The sequence below is a fragment of the Phaethon aethereus genome, assembly GCF_964289735.1.
Source record: "Phaethon aethereus genome assembly, contig: HAP1_SCAFFOLD_720, whole genome shotgun sequence".
In the NCBI taxonomy this organism is placed as follows: Eukaryota; Metazoa; Chordata; class Aves; order Phaethontiformes; family Phaethontidae; genus Phaethon; species Phaethon aethereus.
Window position 1 is genome coordinate 2,174 of NW_028113955.1, and position 13,041 is coordinate 15,214.

General features: G+C 67.9%; 4 protein-coding genes across 4 annotated transcripts; 2 read left to right on the plus strand and 2 right to left on the minus strand.

Annotated features, from left to right (window-relative positions):
- Nucleotides 1-1,696: 1,696 nt before the first annotated feature.
- LOC309416469 (sugar transporter SWEET1-like) lies at nt 1,697-3,408 on the plus strand (the record flags this gene model as incomplete). The annotated part of the gene is made up of 6 exons (XM_082016014.1): nt 1,697-1,758; nt 2,244-2,321; nt 2,443-2,566; nt 2,645-2,806; nt 2,877-2,996; nt 3,307-3,408. 6 exons carry the CDS (start codon nt 1,697-1,699, stop codon nt 3,406-3,408), a joined length of 648 nt encoding a protein of 215 aa, XP_081872140.1.
- A 2,988-nt stretch (nt 3,409-6,396) lies between these two features.
- LOC309416467 (dolichol-phosphate mannosyltransferase subunit 3-like) lies at nt 6,397-6,908 on the minus strand (the record flags this gene model as incomplete). The annotated part of the gene is made up of 2 exons (XM_082016012.1): nt 6,889-6,908; nt 6,397-6,681 (listed from the first exon to the last, which is right to left on the minus strand). The coding sequence occupies exon 2, from the start codon at nt 6,673-6,675 to the stop codon at nt 6,397-6,399; it is 279 nt and encodes a 92-aa protein (XP_081872138.1). The 5' UTR covers nt 6,676-6,681; nt 6,889-6,908.
- An 874-nt stretch (nt 6,909-7,782) lies between these two features.
- On the minus strand, nt 7,783-8,881 carry LOC309416465 (dolichyl-diphosphooligosaccharide--protein glycosyltransferase subunit KCP2). Its single transcript, XM_082016011.1, has 4 exons — nt 8,751-8,881; nt 8,616-8,679; nt 8,227-8,293; nt 7,783-7,998 (listed from the first exon to the last, which is right to left on the minus strand). Exons 1-4 carry the CDS (start codon nt 8,841-8,843, stop codon nt 7,878-7,880), a joined length of 345 nt encoding a protein of 114 aa, XP_081872137.1. The 5' UTR covers nt 8,844-8,881; the 3' UTR covers nt 7,783-7,877.
- An 854-nt stretch (nt 8,882-9,735) lies between these two features.
- Nucleotides 9,736-12,831, plus strand: LOC309416468 (tripartite motif-containing protein 46-like; the record flags this gene model as incomplete). The annotated part of the gene is made up of 7 exons (XM_082016013.1): nt 9,736-9,798; nt 10,869-11,124; nt 11,238-11,581; nt 11,691-11,834; nt 11,981-12,076; nt 12,195-12,448; nt 12,564-12,831. Coding segments are annotated over 7 exons (1,425 nt in total), but the record flags the coding sequence as incomplete, so codon positions are not given.
- Nucleotides 12,832-13,041: the final 210 nt, after the last annotated feature.

Below are 13,041 nucleotides of genomic sequence, written 5' to 3' on the forward strand. Positions count from 1 at the left end.
TGGACCAAGGCTGCGGCCGCTGGGGACGGAGCTGGGTGTTCGGGACCCTTGTGGTCCTCATCTGTGCCCTGGGGTGGCCTGCCCTGGGCACATCTGGGCAAGGAAAGGATTTGTCAGTATTATAGGGCCGGAGGGCCTGAAGCAGAGCTGAGCAGCCAAAGCCCTCGGGCTGCCCTGCCTCCCCCTGCCCTTGCGGGCAGGATGCTCTTGGCAGCCGGAGACTGAGCGTGAGCCCAGGGCTGGAGGGGGCTGCGTGCCCCAGATTGGAGGGGAGCAGGGGCTGGCACCCTGCCCCAGGAACTGAGCTCGCCCATGGGCAGCCCTCGGGTCCCCCTCCGCTGTGAGCTCAGACTGTGACGTGTCCTGCAGGCGGGGACGTGGTGCTGGCCCTGCAGCCAGCTGGGTGCCACCGGTGCTGGCTGCAGCAGCGCCTTGGGGCTGTGGTCCCTCAGCATCACTGGCTTGGGGAGTTGGATGTGCTCGAGATGCCCGACTTCCCCTTCCTTCACCCCAACCGCACACAGGGGTGGGCGAGAGCTACCCCCATGCTGGATCTGCCCCTTCCCCTCCCCTCTGCCGGGTGCCGGAGGGGCATCCCCCCCAGCAGTCCCCTGCGCAGGGCGCTTTGCCTGCCCCGATTTGTACAGCTTTCTAACATGGGAGTTTTTATACGATTGTCTTGAATAAATAACCAAGACCATGCTGAGCAGCTGGGGCTGGGGAGGGGGGGGGCTGTCCCCCACACCGTGGGGCTGGGCTTGCCTGGCCTTGGAAGGAGGAATGGCCCATGCCAGGCGTTTGTGCTGGTTAATTAATTTATTGGCTGGTGTTTGCACAGGGCTTTGAAGTGGAAAAGTGCCCCAGCAGGGCCGGTGCTATCAGTTGTTTTTATCTGGTGACACAAGGCCCTCCCAGGGCCTGGGGGCTGCCTTTTCCCCCTTCCCCCTGCACTGGGCTGAGGTCCCAGGCTGAGCGGCTGCCCCGATGGGACAGACCCCGACAGGGGTGAGGGAGGGGCTGAGGTGCGGCCAGAGCCCTCGGGGCTGGCAGGGGAGGCAGCCTGGTGGGACCCCAGGACCCCCGGTGGGGTGCTGTGGCCCTGAGAGTGGGGAATTGGGGGGGGGGGCAATTGAGGGGTGCAGAATTTCAGGGCACTGGACCCACTGAGCTATGGGACCTGTGGGGTGTGAGGCCCAGGGGTGGGGGGGGGATCTCAGGGAAGGGGGATGCCAGGGAGGTGTGTCCCCAGGCATAGGGGATCTTGGGGGGGGGGGGGGGGCCCGGGGGGCCCGGGGCTGCAGGGTCTGGGGGAGGTGGGGTGACAGGGACGAAGGCCCCTGGAATGGGGGGTCCCAGGGCTGTGGGACCCTTGGGATGGAGGGCCCAGGGATGCGGGGTCGTGGGGAGGTGAGGCCCCTGCACTGGGGACAGCGCCGGTGGGGTGTGTGGTCGTCGTTCCCCCCCCCCCCGCCGTGGGGTGCCCCATGGGGCTCGCCTCTGCCCATCACGGTGGTGTCGGGGCTACCTGGCCCGACGCGGCGGCGCGACCCGCGTGCTGCCCCCCGTGGCCGGCACCACCCCCCCCCAGCCCCGTGTCGCCGCCGGTCCCTCCCCGGTAGTGCGTCCCGCCCCGCCCCGCCGCGGGCAGCACCGCCCCGCTCCCCGCTGCCGCCGGTGCCCGGTGCCGCGGCCCGGCATGGCCCCGCTGCTCGCCGCCGCCTGCCTGGCCTGCACCCTCGCCATGTTCGGGACCGGCCTGTGAGCGCCCGGGCGGCTCCAGGCCCTGCGCGGCGGGGGGCGGGGGGCCATGGGGGTGTGGGAGGGCTGGGGGTGCAATGGGGAGGGCGCCGGGACGGTTCCGGGGTGCAATGGGGGCCATTGCGGGCCGATGTGGAGGGGTTTGGGGGCCTAAGGGGGAGCACCCTGGGTCCGGTTCGGGGGGTACGATGGGAGGGGAATTGAGGGGTGCGGTGCGGGAGGCACTGGGGCCGGTTTGCGGGGGCTGGGGGGTGACAAGGCTGAAGGCATAGGACGCCAGGGAACAGAGGGGTCTGGGGGCGCGGGGTGGGGCACTGAGGGTGTAGGGGCTGGAGGAGGTGTGGGGTGTGCAGTGGCAGGGGCTGGGGGTATTTCAGGGTGCACGTTTTGGGGGGTGCCTGCTGGCTGCAAAGGCTGTAGCCCCCCAGCACTGCACACCCCGTGGCGCTGGGCACCCAGGGGGCCGCTCCCCTCCGCTCCCCCAGGTCCGACCTGCGCCAGATGTTGGCAACCAAGAGCGTGGAGAACATCCAGTTCCTGCCCTTCCTCACCACCGACGTCAAGTACAGCGGGGTCGAGCCCGGGGGGCGGGGAGGGTGTCACATGCTGTTGGGGGGGGTTACATGACCGTGGGGGTGGGCAGAAGCCCCCAGGCCATGGCAGCCTGTGCCGTTTGCCCTGCAGCAACCTGAGCTGGCTGGGCTACGGCTGCTTGAAGCGGGACTGGACGCTGATCGCCGTCAACACTGTTGGGGCAGCCCTGCAGACCCTCTACATCCTGGCATACCTCTACTACAGCCCCGCAAAGGTGGGGGGCAGCCCGGCTGGGTCAATGCAGGGCACGGGGGGAACCCTCGCCCTGACCGTCCCTTCGTCTCTGCCCCAGCGTCCCATGCTGCTGCGGAGCCTGCTGCTCCTGGCCGTGCTGGCTGCCGGCTACGGCTACTTCACCCTCCTGATTGCTGATGCGCAGACACGCCTGGCACACCTGGGGCTCTTCTGCAGCGTCTTCACCATCGGCATGTACCTCTCGCCGCTGGCTGACCTGGTGCGTGGGGCTGGGCATGGTGGCACCAGCGCTGCCCAGCCTGGGACCAACCCGACATGTGCTTCTGCAGGCCAAGATTGTCCGGAGCAAGTCAACGCGCTGCCTGTCCTTCCCCCTGACAGTTGCCACCTTCCTGGCCTCCACCAGCTGGACGCTCTATGGCCTGCAGCTCCGTGACCCCTACATCACGGTGGGTTGGGGTGGCAGGTGGCTAAGGGATGCTCTCCCATCCCATCCCCTCCCGTCCCGTCCCATCCCGTCCCCCTCACAGTGTTCAGCTGAGCAGTTGGCACTGGGCCAGCCCCCATCCAGCGTCATCTGTGTCACACAGCAGAGCCGGTGACTCGGCTCAGCACGATGAGTATTGATTTTAATTAATTAGATGGTATAAGGCCAATAAATCTCCCCCGGCAACGCGGGGCTGGTGGAGTGGCAGTGGGGGAGGGCAGCAGCGCTGCAAGCCGGGTAGATCCACTCCCCACCTCCCCGTCCTTCCGCAGGTCCCAAACGTGCCGGGGATCGTCACCAGCATCGTGCGGTTCTGGCTCTTCTGGCGGTACCCACCAGGCCAGGACAAGCCCTACAGACCCCTGCACGCCTGAGGGGGCTCTGCTGGACCCCGAGGAAGGAGCCCACGTGCTCGCAGATTGATGAAGGATTCCCCCCAGCCTCCCCTTGCCAGTTTACTCCAGCGTGGACAGGCCCCAGCCACTGAACTCTGGGTGCCACCACGGTGCTGCTCTCTCCCTCGGCCTAGGGCCACCCGATCCTGGCAGGACCAGGGCCCCTGGAGGGCACCTCCTGCCTCTGCCGCCGTGGTTCACCCTTGCTGGCATCCCTCCAGCCCTTGGTCCTTTGGTGATGGTTGCGTTGGTCTCAGTGATGCCTTCAGGGCGGCGGGAGCCCCCCACTTCAGTCCCCGGGCATCCTGCCTGTACCCAGGGACCCCTGGATGGTCTTCCACACCCATGGCTCTGCCCCAGCGCCGGGCTGGGGCTGCCGGGCAGCCCTGCATCTCTTTTGTACAAATTTAAGTGCCTTTTAATAAAGCAGAGACTTTTTCCAGTGCCTGTTTTTTGTCCCCTTCCTCCTGGTGTGCTGGGTGCAAAGGCCAGGACAGCCCTTGTCCCCACAGCCACTTTGGCCCCAGGATGGTGGGGGCTCATCCTGGCAACCCCTGCACTCGCAGCAGCAAGGAAGCATCAGCCCCGGCCCCAGGAAGGGAGCGGGCACGGGTCTGGGTTGGGGCAGGGAGGGGACACCGAGGATGGCAGTACTCCCAGGGAGGCTGCTCTGAACCGCCGTGAGCAGCAGCACGGGGACACCGGTCACACCGGGGAAAGAAAAGTCCACTCTGCAGCTTCGACATGGGGCTTGCGACCGGCCATGACGGCAAACTTACAATCAATTAAAATCCTCACTAAAACCACGACGATTGAGCGTGCACAAATCAGGCAGCCGTTGGCATCGACCCAAATTCGATTAACAAATTAACAATGATCTGGAATGAAGCTATCAGGCAAGTCCATCAGCAGAGGGACAGGAGCATGTTTGAGTGACCAAATTACACAACAGACGCTGATGCCTTGGAAAACGTGACTTCCCTCCCAGGGCGGGAGACCCCCCCCACAGGGTGAGGAGCCCCGTCCCCAGCTCTGTTGGTGTGGGCACGTCCTCCATCCCGGATGACGCAGGCCGGATTAAGGAAGCGGTGACGAGGACTTTGGCAGAGCCTGTGCTACGGCTCAGACACTCGTTTACACCTTGCGATGTGGCCTGGGAAAAATCAATATGGAGGCGAGCAGCAGGAACGGAGCCGAGCCGAGAGCGGTGGCTGGAGGGGAAGACAAGCTCCCGCTGTGCTGCGGCACACAACCCCAGCCGGTGCAGCTACTGGGCTTGCCCGGCGTGCTCCGTCTTGCTGCCGCAGAGCCAGGGCTCCACTTGCCTGCACCGGCTGCGCTTGCAGGTGTCTCTGCCCCAGGGACTCGCCCCAGGGCCTTGCTTGCTCCCCCAGCCGCAGCAGCCCCATTTCCCGGTGGGGAGGAGCCCCCGCTCCCCCCCACCAGCACTGGGGTATGGCTCCCAGCCTGGGTGAAGGACTGACCACCTTGGGAAAGGGCAGCTTTCCCTGCTGACGCACCAGGCAGAAACTTGGCTGCCCACCGGTCACTCCGGTTGGCATGTGCCGCAAGCAGCTGGCGGGAGTGGTCACGACGCAACCCCACACACGAGGCCAGAGGCGAGCGGAGCATCTCCCCGGGGCGCGAGCGCCTGCAGCGGGCATGTGTTTGTGCAGGGAAAAGCTGCCACCGTGCTGCTGCCTGCCCAGCTGCCAGAGGGCCCCGAGTAGCCCACAGAGTGCTGTGAGTAGCCCACGGAAGGCCATGAGTAGCCCATGAAGGGCTGCTGTTCTTGCCCTGCACCCCAGAAAGGCACCGCTTTGCCGAATCTGGGGTGGTGCCACCCCACAAACGGCCATGCACAGGCGAGACCGCAGGAGCTGCCCACCCTGCTCAGAGCTGCCATTGTTGCTCAGGAAACAGCTAATTAGTCGCTCCTGCTAATTAGCCCGAGTCCTCCCTCATGATACCAACTGCTCCTTTTTGCAGAAGGATGCGCAGCCAATAATTAAAAACAAGAAAGTCCTTTGGCTGGTATGCGAAGAAGCCAGGGAGGCTGCCAGGAAGGCAGGTCCCGGCATGCGTCACCACCAGCCACACAGCTCTTCCAGACAGGCCGGCAGCACTGGGTCTCAGGCAGCCCCAGACAGAGGGGAACCCCTGGACAGAGGCTGACCAGGGACCCCCAGCCTACAGCAGGGATGCCTCTGCTGCGGGGCACTTGTCCCCCTTCCTGGAGAAGCCCAGTGCAGTGGTCCGGCACATCTGCCTGCTGCTGCCCACAAAGGTGGGGGCAGAGAGGAGCAGCTGCTGCATCAGCAGGAGCGGGGAGCAGCCCCCCGGCATGGGCTGAGCCGCCCCGGCAGGCTGGGGGAGACCACAGGCTCAGAGCACTCTGCATTTTAAAGGCTGCGCCGCCTGCTCCACCCAGCCAGCATCTCTCCTCCTTCCCCTGGAAATCGGCCAGCGGGGCCGGGATGAGTCTTCGCCAGCTCCCACCTGACAGCGCGAACCACATCTGAAGGGCAGCCGGGAACGCGTTCTGCCCACAGTGCTACCCAGTGCCGCAGGCCTGCAGGGCGAGGCCTGATCCTGTTCTCGCCACCTTGCATCCCTGCCTCTAGAGCCAAGCTCCATGAAGCTTGGAGAGGGAGAGGTTGGGCTGGGGCAGGCTCCCTGCAGCCTCTGCAGGGTGGTGGGAGTGCTGAGAGGGGACACGGGCCTGTGTGGAGACCCCTCGTCTGCGCAGAGCTCCCGGAACACCAGCATCATCCTGGGGAGACATGAGCGATTGCCCACCAGTGCGGCTTCAAGCAGTGTCCTGGGTCTGTGGCTGCTTGTGGCCCCTGCCCAGGGCAGCACTGCCCAGGGCAGCCCCGGCCAGAGGCCCCCCGCTCCCCTCTGTGCCCCCGCCCCCGGGGAGCACTGTACATCACAGGCAGCCACTGTCCCTCAGCTTTATTGGGGTCAGAAGCGCAGCCCTCGGCGGCGCAGGTCTACCCGTGCCACACTTATGTGCTCCTGCAACTCAGCAGCTGCCTCCTCACAGTCGTTGAAAGTGGCCAGGCGGTAGCCCACGGTGGCCAGGGAGTAGCAGCCGAAGGCCACCAGCAGGTAGACGGGCAGGGGCAACAGGGCCTGCCGGTACGGGGCCGGGAGCTGCAGCCCCGGTGGTGCCAACGCCAGCGCGGCCCAGGCTGAGCCCAGCAGGGCGAGTCCACACAGCCACTGCCCCAGCTTGGTCATGGCGGCCTGTGGAGAAAGCGGCCGTGAGAGGCGGACCGACCAGCGCCCCGCCCCCCAACCGGGCCGGGCCCAGCCGCCTCCGTGCCCCCCGGCCCCCTCCCTGCCCTCCCGAACAGGGCCCGAGCCCCCGCGGGCCTTCGCGAACCGGGCCCTCCCGAACCGGCCGAGGAATAGGTACCGCCCCCGCCTGCCGGTACCAGCCCCCGCCCACACCTTGATCGGTCCCGGGCCCAGCGTCCGCTCTCCCACCGTCGCGAGGATGAGTCACGGCAGCGCCGCGGCGCGGGGGCCGCTGGGAGCTGTAGTGCGGAGCCGTGCCACGCCCCATAGCGCATGCGCGCAGGGAGGCTGCGGGGCGCCCCCTGCGGGCGGGACCCCCCCTAGCGCCGGGCCCGGTGCCGCAGGAAGCGCCGGGCTTCGGCGGCGGCGGCCGGAGCCGCAGGAAGCATCTGGTTTCCTCCGCGTCCGGCCACGGCGGGTGGCGGGGGCCGGCGTGGGAGCAGACCGGGCCTGCCCTCCCACGGCTCGCGGGGCCCTTTCCAAGGCCTCCTCTGCCCCGGGGCAGCCCCGATGCGCAGTGGCTCCCCCCTGCCCGGCATGGAGAGGGCACAGACGTGCCTCTCTTCCCCGCCAAGCACCAGCAGCCATGGCCGTACAGCACAGGGGCTTGGCAGCAGCCAGGGGCAGAGCTGCACCTTCCCTGGCTCCCCCATCCCATCACCCACCGGAGCCCCGAGTGCCAGTGTGTCCCTGCAGCCCTCCGCCGACTCCTTCCAGCCAGGCCAAGCCCCTGCCGCACCAGAGCCTGCTCCGACCTGCCCAGCTCCGCTGGGATTTTCCTCCCTTGCAGGTCCAGGCAGACGAGGCACCATCAGAACCTTTTCCCTGGGAGGCAGTGGTGGGGTCAGCGTCTGCCCACCCATCCTGGCCACGCTCTGCCAGCCCGCGCCGAGCCCCACCAGGCACCAGTGAGGTGGAGAACCCACCCTGGGCTCCACCACAGCCCCGACGAGCAAGCACGACCGCTCTCAGTTGTGCCAGCACACAGCGGTGCAAGGAAACTGGGCTGAGAGCCGGCAGAGGAACCAAACCTGCGGCAGCTGCAGCCAAGGAACTACAAAGAAATGGCTTTATTGGGCGGCTGAGAGCCCCAGTCCGGCCTGGCAGGGAGAGGGCTGCCCCGGGGAAGGGGCAGCAGGACATCAATTCCTCTTTCTGCCTTTGCCAACAGCTTTGGCGGGTGCAGCGACGGGTGCTGCAGACTGGTAGAGGGTGGAAGAGATCTTGTTGATGTAGTAAAGGCCAACCATGGAGAAGATGAGGCTGCAAGGAAAGAAGAGAAGAGGCTGCTCAGCTGCTGGCAAGCAGGAACACACCAGGGCTGAACTGACACCTTCCCCTTCACTCCTGTTGTGCTGTGGTGCCTAACACTGGCCTTACCCAGTGCCCTGTTCCCCTCCCAATGGCAAGCATAAGCCATCAAGGTCCCTGGCAGCGGCCACAGCGGCACAACGGCTGCTCCCCGCCCTCCAGAGCAGGCTCTGGACTCACCAGGTGGTTACACAGACTCGGTGAATGAGGCCAGAGGCAAAGAGAGCCAGCAAGAGACAGGTGAGGACTGCAGGGAAAAAAAACAGGATAAAAGATGCATCCATGCTGACCCAACACGTCAGCCTCAGAGTAGCAGGGTCAGGGCCATAGCAATGCAGCAGGACAAACCTACCAGCAGCATGGGAAAAGCTCAGGGGGTACTACCAGGGCAGGCCCTTCCTCCAGGCCAGGGCTGGGACCCTTTGGTCCCACAGGCAAAGCACATGTGAGGCAGGGCCACGCTGCAGCCCTTTGCAAACCCAGCCCTGCTGCAGGCCGGCACACCTGACACCCTTGAACAACGATGTGCTCCCTCTCCTCCCTGCCCCGCATCCCTCTGCCACACTTACTCTCGGGGAATATCTTGGCCTGGAAGCCCTTGCCGAAGACGAGGTTCTCCAGGTTGTTGAAGGCCTGGCCGGAGCGTTAAGGGAGAAAACAGGGTGCCACACCCCAGCCCCACTCCCTGCAGCCCCGAAGGATACGGTGAGGGAGCAGACGAAGAGCGCAGAGCCTAGAAGCCCACCCTGGATGGTCAGCCACTCGGTGGAGGCCAGCTGCCGGCTGTACATCTGCATCCCAGCGAAGAGCAGCAGCGAGAGCAGCGAGGAGAGTGCCAGGGAGGTGCCCGTGCCTACGGCTGGGGCCGTGGCATCACCTCACAAGGCTGCCGGGACCGGGGTCACTGCTGCCACAGCGACAGGGACCGCAGGGCCAAGGCTGCCTCCCGGGCCTCGGCCTGGCCTGCAGCTCCCAGCCTGCCCCCAGGACCAGGCCTTCTCGCAGGCCCCGAGACTTGTCCCACACCCCCCCCCCCCCCGGGCCCCCAGCTCGTCCCGCAGCCCCCCAGGGCCCGTCCCGTCCCCGTTACCCATGGTGCCCCGCGGCGTCGCCCCCGGCCCCGTCCCGGTGCCTCCACTCTGCGCAGGCGCACTGCGGCCGCGCCGGGAGGGACACGGCATCAGGCGGGGAGAGACACTGCGCATGCGCTGGAGCCCCCGCCCCGCCCCGCGGGCGCAGCGCTCCGGCGGGCTCGGGGTCCCCCTGGCGGCCGGGCGCGGCGCTACAGTCCCCGCCCTCTCGCGCGCCCCCCGACGGCGGAGAGAGGCGCAGCGCGCGGCCCCGGGAGGGGGCGCGGGACCCTCCGCAGTCCCGGTCACAGCCCCGGCCCCTCTTCCGGCGCCCGGCTCAGCCCGCCCGGGGACTACCCTGGGCGTCGCTCCCCGAGCCGCGCTGCCATCCACACGGGCCCAGCGGGGGGTGCCCGGGTGCGCGGCGGGAGCCTCCCGCTGCCGCCCCCCCACCGCCCCCCGCCGCCCCCCCGCAGCCGCCGCCGGGGCGGGTCCCGCCGAGCATGCGCGCCACCGCCCCCCGCCCTCCCCCCGGCTCCGCCGCTCCCTGCAACAGACCGGGGCGTCCGCGTCCGTTGCTGCCGCCGCGGGAACCGGCGCCGGGAGCGGGCGCGGAGCCATGGCCGAGGGCGAGGACCTGCAGACCTTCACCTCCATCATGGACGCGCTCGTCCGCATCAGCGTGAGCGGCAGCGGCAGCGGGGGGGACACAGAGGGGCGGCCGGGCCGGGCTCCCCCGGGACCGGCGTCGCCATGGCAACGCGGTGGGGCCCGATGGCGGGGGCGGTGGGATGGCGGGGATGCCCTTGAGGGCCGGGCAGGCCGCGGCGAAGCCTCGGACCGTGCACCGACATGCCGGGCGGCGATCCCCGAGGAAAGCCGGCTCCGGGCCCCCTCCCGCATCGTGTCACCGCTGGGGCCGGGCCCCCCGGGACCGGGAGCACCGGGAGCTGCCTCCACACCCGTGGGTGGGGGTCCCGGTCCTGATCCTGGCTCCGATCCTGGTGCCCATCCTGGTCCTGGCCCTGGCGCTGGTCCTGGCTCTGGTCCCAGCCCTGGTCCCAGCCCTGGCCCCGGTGTCGGCCCCAGCCCCAATCCCCAGCCTGATCCCAGCCCTTGCCCCTATATTGGTGTTGGTCCCAGTGCCGGTCCTGCTCCTGGCCATGCTGCTGCTCCCAGGCCTGATCCTGGCCCTGGTGCTGGCCCCAGCTCCAGTCTGGGCTTTGGTGCTGGTCCTGGCTCTGGTGCTAGTGCTGGTCCTGCTCCTGGCCCTGGTGCCAGCCCCAACCCCAGTCCCCGGCCCAGTTGCAGCCCTGGTCACCATCCTGGTACTGGTCCCAGTGCTGGTCCTAATCCCTGCCCTGCTGCTGGTGCCAGGCCTCATCCTCGTCCTGGCCCTGGCCCTGACACTGGTGTTCACCTCAGTGCTGGTCCTCATCCTGGCCCCAGTCGTGGCCCCTGTACCAGCCCTGGCCCCAGTGCCGGTCCTGATCCTGGCCCTGGCCCTGGTGGTGGTCCCAGGCCTGATATGGACTTGGTGCTGGTCCTGTCTCTAGTCCCAGTGCTAGTCCTGATCCTGGCCCTGGTATCGGCCCCAGTCCCAATCCCCATCCCAGTTGCAGCCCTGGTCCCCATCCTGGTGCTAGTCCTGGTCCCAGCCCTTATCCGGTCCCAATCCCACTGCCTGATCCCAGTCCCCATGATGGCCCTGGTGCCGTCCGCAGCGGGTGACACTCCCCCCTCTCTCCCCAGACCAGCATGAAGAACATGGAGCGGGAGCTGGTCTGCCCAGTGTGCAAGGAGATGTACAAGCAGCCGCTGGCCCTGCCCTGCACGCACAACGTCTGCCATGTCTGCGCCAGCGAGGTGCTGCTGCAGCACGGCTATCTCTGCTGCGATGCCACCTCCGAGCCCTCCTCGCCCGCTGCCACCCCCGCCACCCGCAGCCCCCGCCTGGGACGCCGGACTGTCCCCAAGCCCGATCGCCTCGACCGCCTCCTGAAGTCAGGTGGGATGGCCGGAGGGGACGGGGAGGGCGCCCGGCAGGCTCCCCTGTGGGAAGGCAGAGCGGCTTTGGGGCACCGAGCCCTTCCTGACTCCCTCCCTGCCTCCCTCCTGCAGGCTTCGGCACCTACCCGGGGCGCAAGCGGGGCACCGTGCATCCCCAGACCGTCAGCTTCCCCTGCCCGGCCTGCCAGCGGGATGTGGACCTGGGCGAGCGGGGCCTGGGCAGCCTCTTCCGCAACCTGACGCTGGAGCGGGTGGTGGAGCGCTACCGCCAGACCATCAACATCAGTGCCGCCATCATGTGCCAGTTCTGCAAGCCCCCCCAGCTGGAGGCCACCAAGGGCTGCACCGAGTGCAAGTCCAGCTTCTGCAACGAGTGCTTCAAGCTCTACCACCCCTGGGGCACCCAGAAAGCCCAACATGAGCCCACGCCCCCCACCCTCACCTTCCGCCCCAAGGTACAGCCTCCCCGTTGGGGTCTTCCTTGGGTTTTTGTGGGTGCCGGGGGGAGAACCCTGGACAGGGGGTGGGTGTGGAGCCCCGCTGAGCTCCCCTGTGCCCGTGCAGGGGCTGATGTGCCCGGAGCACAAGGAGGAGGTGACTCACTACTGCAAGACCTGCCAGCGGCTGGTGTGCCAGCTTTGCCGCGTGCGACGCACTCACACCAGCCACAAGATCACGCCGGTGCTCAGCGCCTACCAGGCCCTCAGGGTAAGCGCCACTGGGGCCGCGCTCGGGGCAAGGACGGTGCTTGACAGGGAGGAATCAGGGGCATCGGCGCAGCCCCAGGACAGATGGGGTGCACAGGCCGGGGGCACGGGGTTTGCCAGCACCTCGCCTCACCTCCTTCCCTGCAGGAGAAGCTGACAAAGAGCCTCGCCTACATCCTGAGCAGCCAGGACATGGTGCAGACCCAGATCGCTGAGCTCGAGGAGACGGTGAAGCACACGGAGGTGAGGGCGGAAGGTGCCCACATGTCCCTGAGCTCTCCCCAGGTGGGGGTAGCACTGCCAGCAGGGTCCCCTCTCCGTCTCGGGGCGTGCAGCACGCTGACCCTGCTGTGCTCGGCAGGTGAACGGCTCGCAGGCCAAGGAAGAGGTGTCGCAGCTGATCCAGGGGCTGTGCGCCATGCTGGAGGAGAAGCGGGCGACCCTGCTGCAGGCGATCGAGGAGTGCCAGCAGGAGCGGCTGGCCAGCCTGCACTGCCAGATCCAGGAGCACCAGGCCATGCTGGAGAACTCGGGCATGGTGGGCTATGCCCAGGAGGTGCTGAAGGAGACCGACCACCCCTGCTTCGTCCAGGCTGCCAAGCAGCTGCACAACAGGTACCGGGCTGCGGGGACCCTCATGGGCACAGGGCTGCCGGGGGGGTCAGGGCCCTCTGGTGCCCGAGGCGGCCACCTCGTACCACCCTGATGTCCCCGCTCTCCCATGCCACAGGATCCTCAGGGCCACCGACTCATTGCAGAGCTTCCGTCCTGCGGCCACGGCCTCCTTCTGCCACTTCCAGCTGGATGTCAGCAGGGAGCTGAAGCTGCTCACCGACCTGGCCTTCATCCGAGGTAAAGGCAGCAGGACCCGGGCACCGGCTGTGCCCCGTGCGGAGGTGCAGCCCCTGCGGGCAGAGCGGCTCCCTGCCCGCCTTGGAGCCAGAGCCCAGACGCGGCCGCGGAGGGCTGCGCTCGGGCGGGCGCTCACGGATCTGCCGGTACCCCTCCCCGTCAGGGACAGCCCCCGCCCCAGCAGCCCCCAAAGTGATCCCTGCCCCTGGTCTGCCCTGTGCCAGGGTGGCCGGGCCAGGGGCCAGGACAGGCAGGGCTGTGGTGCCAGGTAAGGGCAGCAGCAGCGCTGGAGGGTGAGTACGGAGCGGAGGCTGCCCCGCTGCAGGGCAGGTGCTTCCCCGCAGGGCAGGAGCCGC

Excerpts from the sequence above, each read along its gene's own strand:
- LOC309416465 (XM_082016011.1), bottom strand. The coding sequence starts at position 8,843 with ATGCAGATGTACAGCCGGCAGCTGGCCTCCACCGAGTGGCTGACCATC. Across the intron at positions 8,294-8,615 it reads GGCCAAGATATTCCCCGAGA|TCCTCACCTGTCTCTTGCTG; the intron begins GTAAGTGTGGCA and ends TTTTCCCTGCAG. Across the intron at positions 7,999-8,226 it reads CGAGTCTGTGTAACCACCTG|CCTCATCTTCTCCATGGTTG; the intron begins GTGAGTCCAGAG and ends CTTTCCTTGCAG.